We start from the raw sequence: 16,818 nt of genomic DNA on the forward strand, positions 1-16,818 counted from the left end.
CAAGAAGTGCTCTGGGATTTCTGTCTGCAGCACGACATCTATCTTGTGGCTGCTTGGACGGACCGCCGAGTGGTCCCTTCACTAGAGCCCTGTGTGAGTAGACAAATGTGTATCCGCATCCGAGCTGTGATCCGCAGATAATTTTTGCAGATATCTGTGAATTTGCAGGATTCTGCCCTGGACTGAGGCTCTGAGGCGCAGGAGTCCAGTGTATCCGCATCCGATCTGTGATCCGCAAAATTTGTATCCGCATCCGCACTGGTATCCGCAGAAATGGTCCATGGATATAAAGCGGATACCCGTGGATTTGCAGGGTTCTACCCTTCACCCTAAGTTGGTCAGTTCTATCTATCTTGTCCAGGCAGAACAGGAAATGCCACATCTTCTCATTCCAGGGCAGGGACAGGATCCCTGTCGGGCACCTTCCTGCTCCTGTGGTTGGGGGCTCTGATGTATGCCTTCCCTCTGGTGTCATTGCTACCCGGGGTCCTCATGAAGATCAAGCAGGACAGGATGAAGGTCATCGTCCTAGCGCTTGCATGGCCGCACCAACACTGGTTCAGCAGTCTGCAGGATCTCTTGGTGGCGACCCAGTTCCAGATGCCACTTAGGGCGGACCTGTTGTCCCGGAACCATGGCAATTGCCTGCACCCAAACCTGATGGCGCTTCATCTGACAGCTTGGCTGTTGTGAGACTAAATGTGCAAGAACGGCAGTGTTTTATCCGAGGTCCAACAAGTCCTGTTGGACAGTGGAAAGCCCTCCACCAGAGCCACTTACCTGGCCAAATGGAAGTGATTCATTTGCTGGATGGCAAATAAGGGGGTCTGTCCCGAGAGAGCCCCATTGCTGCTCATTCTAGACTACCTCCTGCACCTCAAACTTCAGGGCTTGTCACTCTCATCCACTAAGGTCCATCTAGCGGCCATCTCGGCCTTCCACCCAGTGCTCAAAGGCAGGTTGGTTTTCTGTCAGGATATCACAGCCAGATTCCTTAAGGGCCTGGGGGGTTTCTACCCGCACGTTAAGGATCCTGTCCCTCTATGGGACTCAGATCTGGTGCTCTCGTGGCTCGTCTGTCTGTCTCTCTCCTCGCCTCCTGCTCTTGCCTTCTCCTCTTCTGGAAAGTCGCATTCCTGGTCGTAGTGGTGTCGGCCTGCTGGGTATCTGAGATTTGGGCACTCACTTCAGAACCACTTACGCAGTCTCCTACAAGGACACGGTACAGCTAAGACTGGTTTTCCTTCCTAAGGTAGTCTCTCAGTTTTATTTGAGCCAAGACATTTACTTGTCATCTTTCTGAAGCCGCGTAAGTCGCAGGAGGAGCACAGGCTACATGCCGTGGATGTCAGGAGGGCTCTGGCCGTCTACATGGAAAGGACCAAGCCATTCCGTAGGTTGACTGAGTTATTCGTCGCTGTGGCCAACAGGATGAAAGGTCAACCTGTTTCCGCTCAGAGAATTTCCTCCTGGATCACTGTCGACATTCCCTTTTTGCTATGATCTAGCAAAGGTGCCACCCCTGGCGATAGTCACCGTCCACTCTACCAGGGCACAGGCTTCTTTGGCAGCCTTTTTGGCCCAACTGCCTATTCTGGACATCTGTATGGTGGCCACCTGGTAGTCGGTCCATACCTTCACGGCCCACTATGTGCTTACCCAGCCGGCCCAGGACAATGCTGGCTTTGGTAGAGCAGTACTGCAAACCACCAAATGGTGAACTCTGAGCCCACCTCCGTAGATACTGCTTATGAGTCACCTAGAATGGAATCGACATGAGCAAGCACTCGAAGAAGAAAAGTTATGAAAGGAAGGTAACTGTTCTCTTTGAGATGTGTTGCTCATGTCCATTCTATTTCCTATCCCTCTGTCGGAGTTGCTGGCAAGAAGGAATTGAGAGGGCATAGGGCCAGTGGTACCTGATATATTGCTGCATGAGCGTGGCACTCTAGAGGGTGCCACAGCCAGCCCTACAGATACTGCTAAAATAAGTCTCCAACTGTGTATGTGGGCCTAGAATGGAATAGACATGAGCAACACATCTCAAAGAATAACAGTTACGAAAGGTAGGTAACCGTTCTTTAAGTCCATTGTCCCTGGTCTGCTGCTCTTACCTCCATCCTTTCCTTAGAATTATGAAACTCATTCCATGATCACTTTCACCTAAATTGTGTTCTACTGTCAGATTTGCAACCAATACTTCCCTTATTTTGCTCATTTGAGCTGCTTCAGCAAAAAAAAAAAAAGGGGGCTCTTGTGGTATAAGCAGCACAGGGCTCAAAGTAGGCTGGAGTCTGGAAGGATTCCCTAGCTTTTAGAATTATACTTTCCTTCTTGGACTTTGACAAAGCTAGGCTGTATAATCTTCAAATCATTACTCCTGGGGACATTCTGCACCAAAAATTTAAATTCTGCACGCAATATTTTAAAATGCTGCAAATTTTATTTGTCAAAATAACACTGCATAATTACGCCAGTTTCAATTATTCTGGTAATTTATTTCAAAATACCGGTCAGCAATTATGTCTGTAACAATACAGAGACACACACAAATTCCCCCAGGAGTAGAGTGTGAGAGATCCTTATGACAACCAACCCAGTTCCTGTTTCTCTTCCCCTCTTCCCCTAGGTATCAAGAGGGAGAAACAGCCTGTCGTTCGGTCCCAGGCTTGTACGGAGTTCCCTGTAAGTTGCCCTCTCCTTCCCTCAGGGCATGCTGGGAACTGCAGCTGCCAGGAACTCTCCAGCTCCCTCCCCTTCCCCCAGGCAGTCTTTTCTATGTGCAAGCTGGGCTCTGCCAGGTCCAGTGGACCCTAGTGGTGGCTAGCAGCACTCCAGCCCATTTCTGAGTGGGGGAAGGAAATTCTGTGCGCATAACGTTAATTTCTGCAAAATTGTGCAGTGGCGCAGAATTCGCCCAGGAGCGAAATCATATTGCAAGGCCACCCAGCCCTGCGATAAGCCCAATAAATGCATCACAAAATAAAGAGAATAGTCTTTGCTTTGTGGTGATTGTATTTTGATTGTATATAATCACAAAGGAAATACTTTACAGATGTGTTCTAATTCAGGAGAATTGTAGATGGTGTGGTCATAACAGACTGTCTTGTAATTATTGCATTTGAATAATTTAAATATGATAACTTTTGGCAGCTTGTGCTCTCACTGCTGGTCTTCGCTTTGTTAGTGCTGTCTGTTGCTTTACTCTTGTTTTCTTTTGGGATGTCTCTTAAGATTCACATGCCTCACAGGTTACCTTTTTTGGCTTTGTTTTTCTCTAGCATCTGGTTCTGCCCTTTGGCATATTTTTTTATCTTGTTCATCTTCAGTTGGCTTTTCTTTATAAGGCAAAGCTCCAAGAATCAGTAGAAATTTATGGAATGCTTTGATGGAGGTGTTTATAACCTGAAAGGGTGCCATGAGATGACCAGTAGGATAGCTGGCTTGTGCTATCCCTCATTAGTTATCTGCCAGTGTGTATGGTTTAAAAAAAAAAAAAGTGAAGAGCTAGGGGAGTTGTGCCAGTCTTGCAAAAGCAAGCTAAGACCAGTCTAGATCTTTCCAAATATTTCCAGAAAGACAGAATTACAGGTAATGCATCCTTTTTGCAGCCTTTTATGTAATCACATTATAATGACTTTTGCGTATATGATGTGGGTACAGCTACCTGCTACCATCTCTTCCCTCATGTACCTGTTGTGACAGGGTTGGGCCAGATGGCTACAGGAGAATGATAGAAGGCAGATATATTAGCCTCAGGTTAAGCAGGTCCCTTTTCCCTGGGTAAGGTAATGGGCAGTTCCAGAACAATCAGGAACTTGCTGGAACCAATTAAGGCAGACAGGCTAATTAGGACACCTGGAGCCAATTAAGAAGCTGCTAGAATCAATTAAGACAGGCTAATCAGGGCACCTGGTTTAAAAAGGACCTCACTTAAGTCAGTGAGGGGTACGCAAGGAGCTGAGAGTGAGAGGGCGTGCTGCTGGAGGACTAAGGAGTACAAACGCTATCTGGCATCAGGAGGAAGGTCCTGTAGTGAAGACACAGACGGTGTTGGGAGGAGGCCATGGGGAAGTAGCTCAGGGAGTTGTAGCTGTCACACAGGTGTTACGCGAAACCCTGTAGACAGCTGTGATCCACAGGGCCATGGGCTGGAACCCAGAGTAGAGGGCAGGCCTGGGTTCCTCCCAACTCCCTGTTGGATACAGGAGGAGTTGACCTGGACTGTGTCCCACCAGAGGGGAAGGTCCCTGGCCTGTCCCCCGACCCACTAGGTAGACTAGCAGAGACTGTGGGGATTGTTCTCCTTCCTTTTCCCCATGCTGGCCAGTGATGAGGTTAGTTGAGCGAACGGCAGGTTTGAGCCACTAGCAAAAGTGGCCAAATTGAGGGCTGCCGTGAATCTCTGAGGCAAGCAATCCGCCAATGAGCGCAGGACCCACCAAGGCAGAGGAGGAACTTTGTCACACTGTGAAAAGTTGAATTCTGCTGATTCTCTCAAAGTACTCTGTAGATTTGAACATCTTAGTGTTGGTGGCAGGCATCTTGACTCTAGAATTTACTTTCTGCCTTGGTTCAGTATTGTTAGAGTTCAGCTTTCTAACTGCCTATTTACTGTTCGTTATGTCAGGGATTCTCAACCCTTTTCTTTCTGAGGGCCCGCAACGTTCTGTTAAAAACTCGACGTCACCCTTGTGCCACAACAACTACTTTTCTGCATATAAAAGCAAAGACCAGCGTTAGGGGGCAGCAAGCAGGACGACTGCCCAGAGCCCCATGCCACAGGGGGCCCCATGAAGCTAAATTGCTTAGGCTTCAGCTTCAGCCCTGAGTGGAGGGGCTTGGGCCTCTGAGCTTCAACCCCAAGTGGCGGGGCTTCAGCTTTCTGCCCTGGGCCCCAGTAAGTCTAATGCCAGTCCTGCTTTGCGGACCCTCTGAAACCTGCTTGCGGCCCCCCCAGGGGGCCCTGGACTCCTGGTTGAGAACTACTGCATTGTGAGATGTCTCCCTGAATCTAGTTAATATTTATAATTTTTAAAATATGTACCTGTGCCCAGAGAAGACCAGCCCTGAGGTAGTTTTAAAAACTGAAAAATAAGATACAGTATATTGGGAAAATGTCTTTGCTGTAGTTCGCAAAAAGAAAAGGAGTACTAGTGGCACCTTAGAGACTAACCAATTGGTTGGTTTCTAAGGTGCCACTAGTACTCCTTTTCTTTTTGCGAATACAGACTAACATGGCTGCTGCTTTGCTGTAGTTAGGAACTTCTGCATCTTTTGTCCTCTTTTGATTTTGACTGTTTGGTGAAGCTATGGTCTTTTAATACTGTCCAAAAGAAGTTGGACTCTTGTACACAAACGCTAGTTCCTATCTAAACTGGATTATTCTTCCTGTTTTCAGCATTTGGGATTGAATATTTCTTGTTTCCCTTTATACTGTTAAATCTTCTTTGCTAATCTTTGCTTTTTTCCCCCCCTTCTCCTTCTCTCTCCCCCACCCCCCCCCAGGTTGAGACCGAGCTGAAGTTAATCTGTTGCGACATTCTGGATGTACTGGACAAACACCTCATTCCAGCAGCTAACACGGGCGAGTCCAAGGTTTTCTATTATAAAATGTAGGTGACTTGTGGGCTTTGGGCAAGTGCCATCCTTATAGTTCGCATAAAATATTGAAGTGAATTCAGTACTGGTGCCAGATTAACAGCCATGGAGATTAAAATTTTACAGCCATGGAATAGGTACTGCTGTATTGTGGAAATGTAGTCCTCTCCACACTGTCCTACCACTTTGCTTGCTTCAAGAAATAGGATGATGGTTTGGTCATTGTGTCCAGTCAGTCCTTGTGTTGAACACCAACAAGAGGTTCAGTGACTGATTGTGATGGTACATTTTCTCATGGATGCCTGCCTACTAGATAAACTATATTAAGACCACCAAACAGCACTCAAGTGGAAACAAATTTTAATTACTATACACTTGTAATTGGTCTTGAATACGTGATAGGCTATATTTACCCCCATTAGCAACGCACTGAACCATTCAGTGCTTTCTGTGTAAACTGTGTATAATACATAAAAACTAGGTTATTTAAAACCTAAATATTTAAATCGAGGAATGCAAACATTAAAATTGCATGTCTAACTTAAGTTCAGCCCCTTGTCCATACCCATCATGATAGTTGCTAATTATGATATACTTTTTTTCTTAAATACTATATAATACCATGCAATTCTTTTGTTACCTTTAAATATAGATATGTTGAATTGTGTGGTATTTCTTCTATTATAGCTAAGTAATTTAATTGTTGTAAACTTTCACGTAGTTTTTATATGAATTTTAATAACTTCTCCAGTGTTCATTCACTATACATTTTCTTTTTACCCATCCACATAGCCTTTCTGAGGTGCACTTCTGGGGTGGAGGCAGCTTGCTGCAAGCTTAGGTGGATTGCAAAAATTAGCAAAGTTCATTACTGCATTTATTTGTGTTTATACTTCTAGTTTTCATATATCTTCATGGACTGTCTGGAATACTCAGTAGTATATGATGTTACATATATATCTGAGGTAATCTGAACTGAATGAGATGGACCTAGATAAGAGTGTCATCAGCATATTGTGAAGGAACTTTAAGCCTGATCTCTTTACTTACCCTCCTAATGGCCTTCTTTATGTTGACTAGTAAGTATGACAAAGTAAAAGCCCTAGGGACAGAAGAGCAATTGCCTTCTACTCCCCTCTGAGCTTGAGGAATGAAACCACCTAAGGGCAGAGCCATCCGCTCCTAATAGAATATGTAGGTAGACCAGAACATTCATGACATCAGAGGTAGCTAATGTCAGCATGGACACCTGGATCTTTATCCAGCACCGAGAAGGAATTGAACACTGTAGTGTAGACTTCTGCTAAAGCGATGGGAGGGTTTTCCCATTGCTGTAGTAAATCCATTCACTGGAGAGGTGGTAGCTAGAGCAACAAAAGAATTTTTCATTGATCTAGTTGCATCTACAGTGGGGGTTAGGTAGACCTAACTACATCACACGGTGTAGATAAGGCCGCAGTGAGTGATATTGACCAGTGAGTGAGTCTCCATTTCATGTTCTCAGGCATTTCCTGGTACTTGTAAAAAGGTCCAGGATGGCTTCTCTAATGGTGGAATTCTTTCTGGACTGGAAAATTGTCTCAGTAACTTGGGAACTTCAATGAAACACATTCAGTCATAGATACTCCGCAAGTAACTGGGTAGCAGTTTTTTATAGGAGTACTATGGTTTTAGTTACTTCAAAAAGACACAGGGCTTCCTTATTCACACTGTCTTCCATGGCTGATTGTCTTATGTTCTTAAAAATCATATATCTATAGTAAGTGCCTATGCTGTACCAATTTATTGATGTACAATTATCAACATTAACTGTTTTTTTCAACAGCTAATGTGAAATCAAGGAATCCTGAATCTCTGCTCTTTACTCTTTCAGGAAAGGGGACTACCACAGGTACCTGGCTGAGTTTGCCACAGGAAATGACAGGAAGGAGGCTGCAGAGAATAGCCTGGTGGCTTATAAAGCAGCTAGTGATATTGCAATGACAGAACTTCCGCCAACACATCCCATCCGCTTAGGTCTTGCTCTCAACTTCTCTGTATTCTACTATGAAATTCTTAATTCCCCTGACCGTGCCTGCAGGTAAGTAATGTCTGAGGAGACTGGAAGGTTTCTTAAAAATATAAAATATAAAACCAGCTACAGTGGCAGCACATATAGCTTGCAAATTTGAATATCTGCACCTTTGGAGCAATATGGTGGGTTTCCTTGTTTTCTGCAGTATATAAGTTGAAAAACTTTCTAATAAATTAACCACATAGGCACAGAAGAGAAGCCCTGAAACTTCACCCAGTGTTAGGGCTCTATCGCGTGCATCTTTTAATTAATTCAAGAGTTGGCGAGCATTCAAGGAGTCCAGATTAATTCATTTATTTGGGAGTAGATTATTTGGGAGAAACAAAAGTGACAAAGCAGAGAGTGGTTAACTAATTTGTAAAAATATGAACTTAACTTTTCAGGGATGAATACTTCAAGTAGGGCTGTCAAGTGATTAAAAAAATTAATCGCAATTAATCACGCTGTTAAATGGTATTCTATTTAAATATTTTTGGATGTTTTCAACATTTTCAAATATATTGATTTAAATTATAACACAATACAAAGTGTACAGTGCTCACTTTATATTTTTATTACAAATATTTGCACTGTAAAAAAACAAATAGTATTTTTCAGTTCACCTAATACAAGTACTGTAGTGCAATCTCTTTATTGTGAAAGTTGAACTTACAAATGCAGAATTATGTACAAAAAACTGCATTCAAAAATAAAACCGTATAAAACTTTAGCGCCTACAAGTCCACTCAATCCTATTTTTTGTGCAGCCAATCGCTCAGACAAACAAGTTTGTTTACATTTGCAGAAGATAATGCTGCCTGCTTCTTGTTCACAATGTCACCTGAAAGTGAGTACAATTGTTCGCATGCCACTGTTGTAGCCGGCGTTGGAAGATATTTACATGCCAGATGCACTAATGATTCATGTGTCCCTTGATGCTTCAACCACCATTCCAGAGGACATCTGTCCATGCTGATGATGGGTTTTGGTCGCTAACAATCCAAAGCAGTGCAGACTGACACATGTTCATTTTCATTATCTGAGTCAGATGCCACCAGCAGAAGGTTGAGTCTTTTTGTGTGGTTCCGGTTCTGTAATTTTCTCATCAGAGTGTTGCTCTTTTAAGACTTCTGAAAGCATGGTCTGCTCCACACCTCATCTCTCTCAGATTTTTGGAAGGCACTTCAGAGTCTTTAAATCTTGGGTTGAGTGCTGTTGCTTTCTTTAGAAATCTCACATTGGTACCTTCTTTGTGTGTTGTCAAATCTGCAGCAAAAGTAGTCTTAAAATGAACGTGTGCTGAGTCGTCATCTGAGACTACAGTAACATGAAATATATGGCAGAATGCAGGTAAAATAGAGCCAGAGAAGTACAATCCCCCCCCCCCCCCCCCCCCGGAGTTCAGTCGCAAATTTAATTAACGCATTTTTTTAATGAGCCTCATCAGCATGGAAGCATGTCCTCTAGAATGGTGGCTGAAGCATGAAGGGGCATACAAATGTTTAGCATAGCTGGCATGTAAATACCTTGTAATTAGGGATGTAAAATGTTAACCAGTAAGCATTAGTCTACTGGTTAACCTGCCTTAACCATTAACCTCTGGGCCTGCTGGTCCCAGCATCCCTGCGCCAGCCAGAGGAGCTCCAGCTGCACCGCCCGGCCAGAGGAGTGCTGCCTGGCCAGTGCATCCCCCAGTCTGGCCTGTCCTTTAATTTGGTCAACGGTTTAAAGGAAATTTTTTAATCATTTCAATGGTTAACTTTTTAAACTGTATTTACATCCCTACTTGCAATGGTGGGCTACTAAAGTCCCATGCAAACGCCTTTTCTCACTTTCTGGTGACAATGCAAATAAGAAGTGGGCAGCATTATCTCCTGTAAATGTAAACAAGTTTTAGATGGTTTTTGTTTTTGAGTGCAGTTATATAACACACAAAATCTACATTTGTAAATTGCACTTTCATGATAAAGAGTTGGCACTACAGTACTTGTATGAGGTGAACTGAAAAATGCTGTTTTATTTTTACAGTGCAAATATTTGTAATAAATATAAAGTGAGCAGTGTACACTTCATATTTTGTGTTGTAATTGAAATCAGTATATTTGAAAATATATAGAAAAACATCCAAAAATATTTAATAAATTTCAATTGGTGTTCTATTTAACAGTGCCATTAAAACAATTAATTCCCGATTTAAAAAAAATAATAGCGGATTAATTTTTTTGTTAATTGAATGAGTTAACTGCGATTAATTGACAGCCCTAACTTAAGGCAATTAGTTTTTAATTAAAGGCCATTAAATCTATTTTCAAGTTCACTGATAAAGCAGTGGATTTTTATTTTCAGTATACTGCAGGATCTAGTGTATAAGAGGGTAGCCCCAGCTGGAGCACCCTCCTGCGCCAGGCCATGGCACAACCTGTGTACCTGCCTCCATTCCCCTTTCAGAATCCCTAGTAACTCCTTTCATGCTGTCCTGCTTAAACAGCCCTCCTTGGAACCAGTATATGATAAAAACATTGTACAAATGGTCCAGAACATCCCAACCCATAGTCCATTTGTCACCACAGTGCAAGTAGTCACTAAAATCCCAAGACGCCTTGTCCCTCAGTGTGACTTATATCATACACCAGTGTCTTCAGCCACACCTGGACTCTGTCAGTTCTCCTCTGCCAGGACAGCCACCTCAGCCCTTCTAGCTAGAGTGCAACCCCACTCTTATCAGTGGGAATGCCCACAACCTCTTTGCTGAAAGCTCATCTTTACCTTGGGAGCATCCTTCACTCCCCTGGCCCTCTCATTGTTCCCCTGGATCCAGCTTTCTGGTTTGGAAACGTCAGCTGGTAAGCTTCTCTGCTCCTCCCCTGTCTTCAGCCCTTGCCTTTGGCTCTCTGACTTAGAGCCAGTAAGCACCTCCCTCTGCTGCTGTCTGGCATCCTGCCCTGGATCAGGGATGCTAACCAACAAACCTCTCTTGCTGCTGGCCTGCCTTGAGTCTTCTCCCAGGAGCCACAGAGTCTTCTGGCTCTGGCAGCTCACCTGTCCCTTTCCCAGCTGATTCAGTGGGTGCTCTTAAGTGAGCCTTCTCTGACTAGGTCTCTACTCCCTAGGTCCCAGGTACCCTCTTTTGAGCTCATTGGAGTTAGCTGATGAGGCACAGGAGCATTGGCTCTCGCCTTATTAAAGGCCCAGTGTCATCCTGTGACATAGCATCCAAGTGACTTTGAAAGTCAATGGGACATAAGCTCTTAAGTATTTAGGTGCTTTTGAAAATTTTACCCAAAAGCTGTAGGGGCGGTCTCATTAACTGAACTAAAAAATCTTGTTCAATAAACGAGTTAAGCTGGATACCTTTATAGTGTTTGTTTTATGACATCTTACATATTAATCTGATTAATATTTGTAGGTTGGCAAAAGCAGCTTTTGATGATGCTATTGCAGAACTGGATACACTGAGTGAAGAAAGTTATAAAGACTCTACACTTATCATGCAGTTGTTACGTGATAACCTGACACTATGGACTTCAGATATGCAGGGTGATGGTAAGTAGACTTCTGCTCTAAAATGCTGCTCCACGCTTTATCTCCCAAAAAAATTCAAGTTAAGCTAAAGGGGACCTGCAAACATGTAGGTGTGGGGTGGATTTGGACTTTTGCACTTTTTTGACTGTTTTTCTTACAACAGACCATAGTGAATTTCTATCTTCCCTTCTTATGTTGGATGACTTCATGGAGATGAAATGAGTGTACATTGGGAGTTTTTCTTAGCCCTTAATTGAAGGGATATGTTGAATCCTTAAGAGAGGTTATCTCCCTATTAAATTAAAATATTTGGTCTCAGCAATAATGCTTTTGCAGACAGAAGTTATTTTTCATTTAATCAGGTTTAATTTCCTTGGTGCTTGTCATCTTTCAAGTTGTCCATAGTCTATAGGCCTGAATTTCTAATAAGTAAGACTAGCAGGAAGACCAATCTTCTTTCCTTTCCCCCTTAGGTTCCCTACTATCACCATTATTCAGGGTTTCTCTACACTAGTGTTAAAAAAACAAACAAAACCAAACCCCAAAACACAAGCCTCCTATTTTCCCTCTGCAGATCAGCATTAATATCTCCATAGTCCTTTTGATTCATAGTGAATGACTTTGTTCATGGAGGAATGAGTAAATGTTACTAGTAGGGCTGTCAAGCAATTTTAAAAAAATTGCAATTAATTGCGCTGTTAATGGAATACCATTTATTTAAATATTTTCAGATATTTTCTGTATTTTCAAATATTGATTTCAATTACAACACAATACAAAGTGTACAGTGCTCACTTTATATTTTTATTACAAATATTTGCACCATAAAATGATAAAAGAAATAGTGTTTTTCAGTTCACCTCATACAAGTACTGTAGTGCAATCTTTGTGGTGAAAGTGCAACTTACAAGTGTAGTTTTGTTACATAACAGCACTCAAAAACAAAACAGTGTAAAACTGTTGTAGCTGGCATCGCAAGATATTTACATGCCAGATGCACTAAAGATTCATATGCCTCTTCATTCTTCAGCCATCGTTCCAGAGGACATGCTTCCATGCTGATGAGGCTCGTTTAAAAAAATGTTAAAATTTGCAACTGAACTCCTTGGGGGAGAATTGTATGTCTCCTGCTCTGTTTTACCCACATTGTGCCATAGATTTCATATTTATAGTAGTCTCGGATGATGACCCAGCACGTTAGTTTTAAGAACACGTTCACTGCAGATTTGACAAAATGCAAAGAAGGTACCAATGTGAGATTTCTAAAGATAGGTACAGCACTCGACCCGAGATTTAAAAATCTGAAGTGCCTTCCAAATTTGAGACGGATGATGTGTGGAGCATGCTTTCAGAAGTCTTAAGATGTGGAAACTACAGAACCCAAACTACCAAAAAAGAAAATCAAACTTCTGCTGGTGGTATCTGACTCATGATGATGAAAGTGAACATGCGTCGGTCCGCACTGCTTTGGATTGTTCTTGAGCAAAACCTGTCGTCGGCATGGAACGCATGTCCTCTGGAATGGTGGTTGAAGCATGAAGGGACATATGAATCTTTAGTGCATCTGGCATGTAAATATCTTGCGATGCCGGCTACAACAGTGCCATGTGAACACCTGTTCTCACTTTCAGGTGACGTAAACAAGAAGCAGGCAGCATTATCTTCTGCAAATGTAAACAAACTCGTTTGTCTGAGCGATTGGCTGAACAAGAAGTATAACCGATCGGACTTGTAGGCTGTAAAGTTTTACATTTGTTTTATTTTTGAATGCAGTTTTTTTGGTACATAATTCTACAGTTGTAAGTTCAACTTTCATAATAGAGATTACAGTACTTGTATTAGGAGAATTGAAAAATACTATCTTTTGTTTTTTATGGTGCAAATATTTGTAATCAAAAATAAATATGGAGTGAGCATTGTACACTTTGTATTGTGTTGTAATTGAAATCAGTGTTTGAAAATGTAGAAAGCATCCAAAAACCTTTAAACAGGCTAGATCTGTGGGCTCAATGAGTAGTGATCAATGGCTTGATGTCTAGTTGGCAGCCGGTATCAAGTGGCGTGCCCTGGGGGGGTCGGTCCTGGGACTGGTTTTGTTCAGCATCTTCATTAATGATCTGGATGGTGGGATGGATTGCACCCCCAGCAAGTTTGCGGTTGACACTAAGCTGTGGGGAGAGGTAGGTAAGCTGGAGAGTAGTGATAGGGTCCAGAGTCACCTAGACAAATTGGAGGACTGGGCCAAAAGAAATCTGAGGTTCAAGGACAAGTGCAGAGTTGAACAGCTACAGGCTGGGGACTGACTGGCTAAGGGGCAGTTCTGCAGAAAAGGACCCGAGGATTACAGTGGATGAGAAGCTGGATATGAGTCAACAGTGTGCCCTTGTTGCCAAGAAGGCTAACAGCATATTGGGCTGCATTAGTAGGAGCGTTGCCAGCAGATCAAGGGAATTGATTATTCCCCTCTCTTTGGCACTGGTAAGGCACATCTGGAGTATTGCATCCAGTTTTGGGGGCCCCCCCACTACAGAAAAGATGTGGACAAATTGGAGAGAGCCCAGCGGAGGGCAGCGAAAATGATTAGGGGGCTGGGGCACATGACTTACAAGGAAAGGCTGAGGGAACTGGGCTTATTTAGTCTGCAGAAGAGAAGTGAGGGGGGATTTGATAGCAGCCTTTTCAACTACCTGAAGGGGGTGGGGGGGAGGGTTCCAAAGAGGATGGAGCTAGGCTGTTCTCAGTGGTGGCAGATGACAAAACAAGGAGCAATTGTCTCAAGTTGCAGTGGGGGAGGTCTAGGTTGGATATTAAGAAACACTATTTCACTAGGATGGTGGTGAAGCACTGGAATGGGTCACCTAGGGAGGTGGTGGAATCTTCATCCTTAGAGGTTTTTAAGGTCTGGCTTGACAAAGCCCTGGCTGGGATGATTTAGTTGGGGTTGCACTAGACTTCCTGAAGTCTCTTCCAACCCTAATCTTCTATGATGCTATGAAATAAAATGGTAGTCTATTATTATTTAACCGTGCGATTAATCCCAATTAATTCTTAATCGCTTGAGAACCCTAATTAAAAACACTTTTAAAAATATATTTAACACCATTATAAGTGCTGAAGGCAAAGCGGGGTTTGGAGTGGAGGCTGACAGCTTGCGACCACAGACTCCCCCGCCCCCCGTAATAACATCATGACCTCCTGAGGGGGTCCCAACTCCCAGGTTGAGCACTGCAGCGCTAAAGATTCATATGTCCCTTCATGCTTCAACCATCATTCCAGAGGACATGCATCCATGCTGATGACTAATTCTGCTTGATGACAGTCCAAAGCAGTGCAGTCTGATTGTTCATTTTCATCATCTGAGTCAGATACCACCAGCAGAAGTTTGATTTTCTTTTTTGGTGGTTTGGGTTCTGTAGTTTCTGCATTGGAGTGTTGCTTTTTTAAGACTTCTGAAAGCATGTTCTACACCTCGTCCCTCTCAGATTTTGGAAGGCACTTCAGATTCTTAAACCTTGCGTCGAGTACTGTAGCTGTCTTTTTAGAAATCTCACATTTGACTAATCTTTGCGATTTGTCAAATCTGCCATGAAAGTGTTCTTGAAATGAACAATGTGCTGGGTCATCATCAGAGACTACTATAACATGAAATATATGGCAGAATGTTGGTAAAACAGAGGAGACATACAGTTCTCCCCCAAAGAGTTCAGTCAGAAATTTAATTAACACATTTTTTTTAATGAGCATCGTCAGCATGGAAGCATGTCCTCTGGAATGGTGGACAAAGCATGAATGTTTAGCATAGCTAGCATGTAAATACCTTGCAATTAGGGATGTAAAATGTTAACCACTAAGCATTAGTTTACTGGTTAACCTGCCTTAACCATTAACTTCCGGGCTGGCCAGTCCCAGCAGCCCCACACCAGCCAGAGTGGCCCCAGCCGCACTGCCCAGCCAGAGCAGTGCTGCCTGGCCAGTGCAGCCCCAGCCCGGCCGAAGCATGATGGGGCATATCTGGCATGTAAATTCCTTGTAGTGCTGGCTACAAAAGTACCATGCACCTGTTCTCACTTTTCAGGTGACGCTGTAAATAAGAAGAGCACAGCATATCTCCCGTAAATGCAAAGTTATTTTTCTTATTGATTTGGCTGAACAAGAAGTAGGACTGAGTGCACTTGTCAGCTCTCTAAAGTTTTACATTGTTTTGGTTTTGAGTTTTTTTTAAACAAAACTATTAGTAAGTTGCACTTTCATGGTAGAGATTGGTATGAAGTGAATTGAAAAATACTATTTCTGTTATCTGTACAGTGCAAATATTTGTGATTAAAAATAAAGTGAGCACTGTACCTTTTTTATTCTGCTGTAATGGAAATCAATATATTTGAAAATGTAGGAAACATGCAAAAATATGTATTACATTTCAGTTGGTATTCTGTTGTTTAACAGTGCGATTAAAACCTGCAATTAATCATGATTAATTTTTGAGTTAATCGTGAAATTGCGATTAATCAACAGCCTTAACAGTGGTGGTAGTGATTCATCTGATGGTGGTATTCCCTTAATATTTTTTTTTTTGAGTGCCCCACCAGCATTGTTTGGGCATAAAGCATTGATCAATTGGAGGTCATTAAATAACCAGTTTTTCTTTTTACAAGGATTAAAGAGGTTTATCTTGGTATCCTAGCCAGATTCTTATTTTTAACTGTTTATAGTGCTTGTTGGAAGGTACAAGCTTTCGAGCCACAGAGCTCTCTTTCAGGACAAGGGAAGGAAGCAGTATGCCTGAGCTAATAAATACAGGTTGGGACAGATTGATAAACAGAAGGCGCAAGGTTTTGGAATTGGTCACTTGAAATGAAGTGGGTAATCGGGGGTTAGATTGTTATCCATAAAGGGTTTGAAGTGGATAATTAAGGGATAGCAGATGGGGTGGTCTGTTAAATTATTGTAATGAGCCATAACACCAGTGTCCTTGTTAAATCCATGTTTTCTTGTGTCTAGCAGAGCTATGAATTCAAGTTCCCAGGCTTGTTTTTTGAAAGTGTTCTGCAGGTTTCCCCTGAGGAGAAGTATTGAAAGATTAGGTATGGAGTGATTGCTTTGAAAAGTGTCCACCCACCAGTGATAGTGGTTTTTGCCTTTTATCATTTTTCTGTGTGAGTTCATTGAAGAGCATAGTGATTCTCTGGTTTCACCCACATAGTTTTTGGGGCATTTGGTGCACTGGATGAGGTATGCCATAAGTTGTGATAAGCATGTAATCTTGAAAGGTGTCTTGTGGGGCAGTATTGATCATTGTAACAGTAGAGATATGTCTGCAGGTTTTGCATCTGTTCTAGCAGGGTTCGATGCCACTTTGAATTGTCTCCTGGTATGTGGGGAACTTGCTTCTGATATTGAACTTTGTGAGGTTGTTCTATTGATAGTACTCTGAGGAAAAAGGGTTACTTGCCTACATGTGCATGAGACTGGAAAATCTTGCAAGTAGCATCTGTTGGTCCATCCCTGTGCTCTGGTTTTTCTCATGCTCTGCACAGAGGGTATAAGAGGAGGTGTGGAGTGGCTCCCTCTTCAGGGCATGCGGTGGCAAGGAGGAACTGAGTTGGAATTCTGTGTCTGGAACTATCCTCTCATTGTCTTCATTC

General features: G+C 42.7%; 1 protein-coding gene across 2 annotated transcripts in view; it reads left to right on the forward strand.

Moving 5' to 3' along the window:
• Positions 1-16,818, forward strand: part of YWHAE (tyrosine 3-monooxygenase/tryptophan 5-monooxygenase activation protein epsilon) — a 54,668-nt gene that overhangs the window by 30,058 nt on the left and 7,792 nt on the right. For both annotated transcript variants that reach the window (XM_074974292.1, XM_074974291.1), the window contains exons 3-5: positions 5,509-5,615; positions 7,475-7,681; positions 11,061-11,197. In XM_074974292.1, coding sequence (XP_074830393.1) covers positions 5,509-5,615; positions 7,475-7,681; positions 11,061-11,197 — 451 coding nt within the window. The remainder of the gene's footprint in view (positions 1-5,508; positions 5,616-7,474; positions 7,682-11,060; positions 11,198-16,818) is intronic.

The sequence above is a fragment of the Natator depressus genome, chromosome 17 (genome assembly GCF_965152275.1).
Source record: "Natator depressus isolate rNatDep1 chromosome 17, rNatDep2.hap1, whole genome shotgun sequence".
Taxonomy (NCBI): Eukaryota; Metazoa; Chordata; order Testudines; family Cheloniidae; genus Natator; species Natator depressus.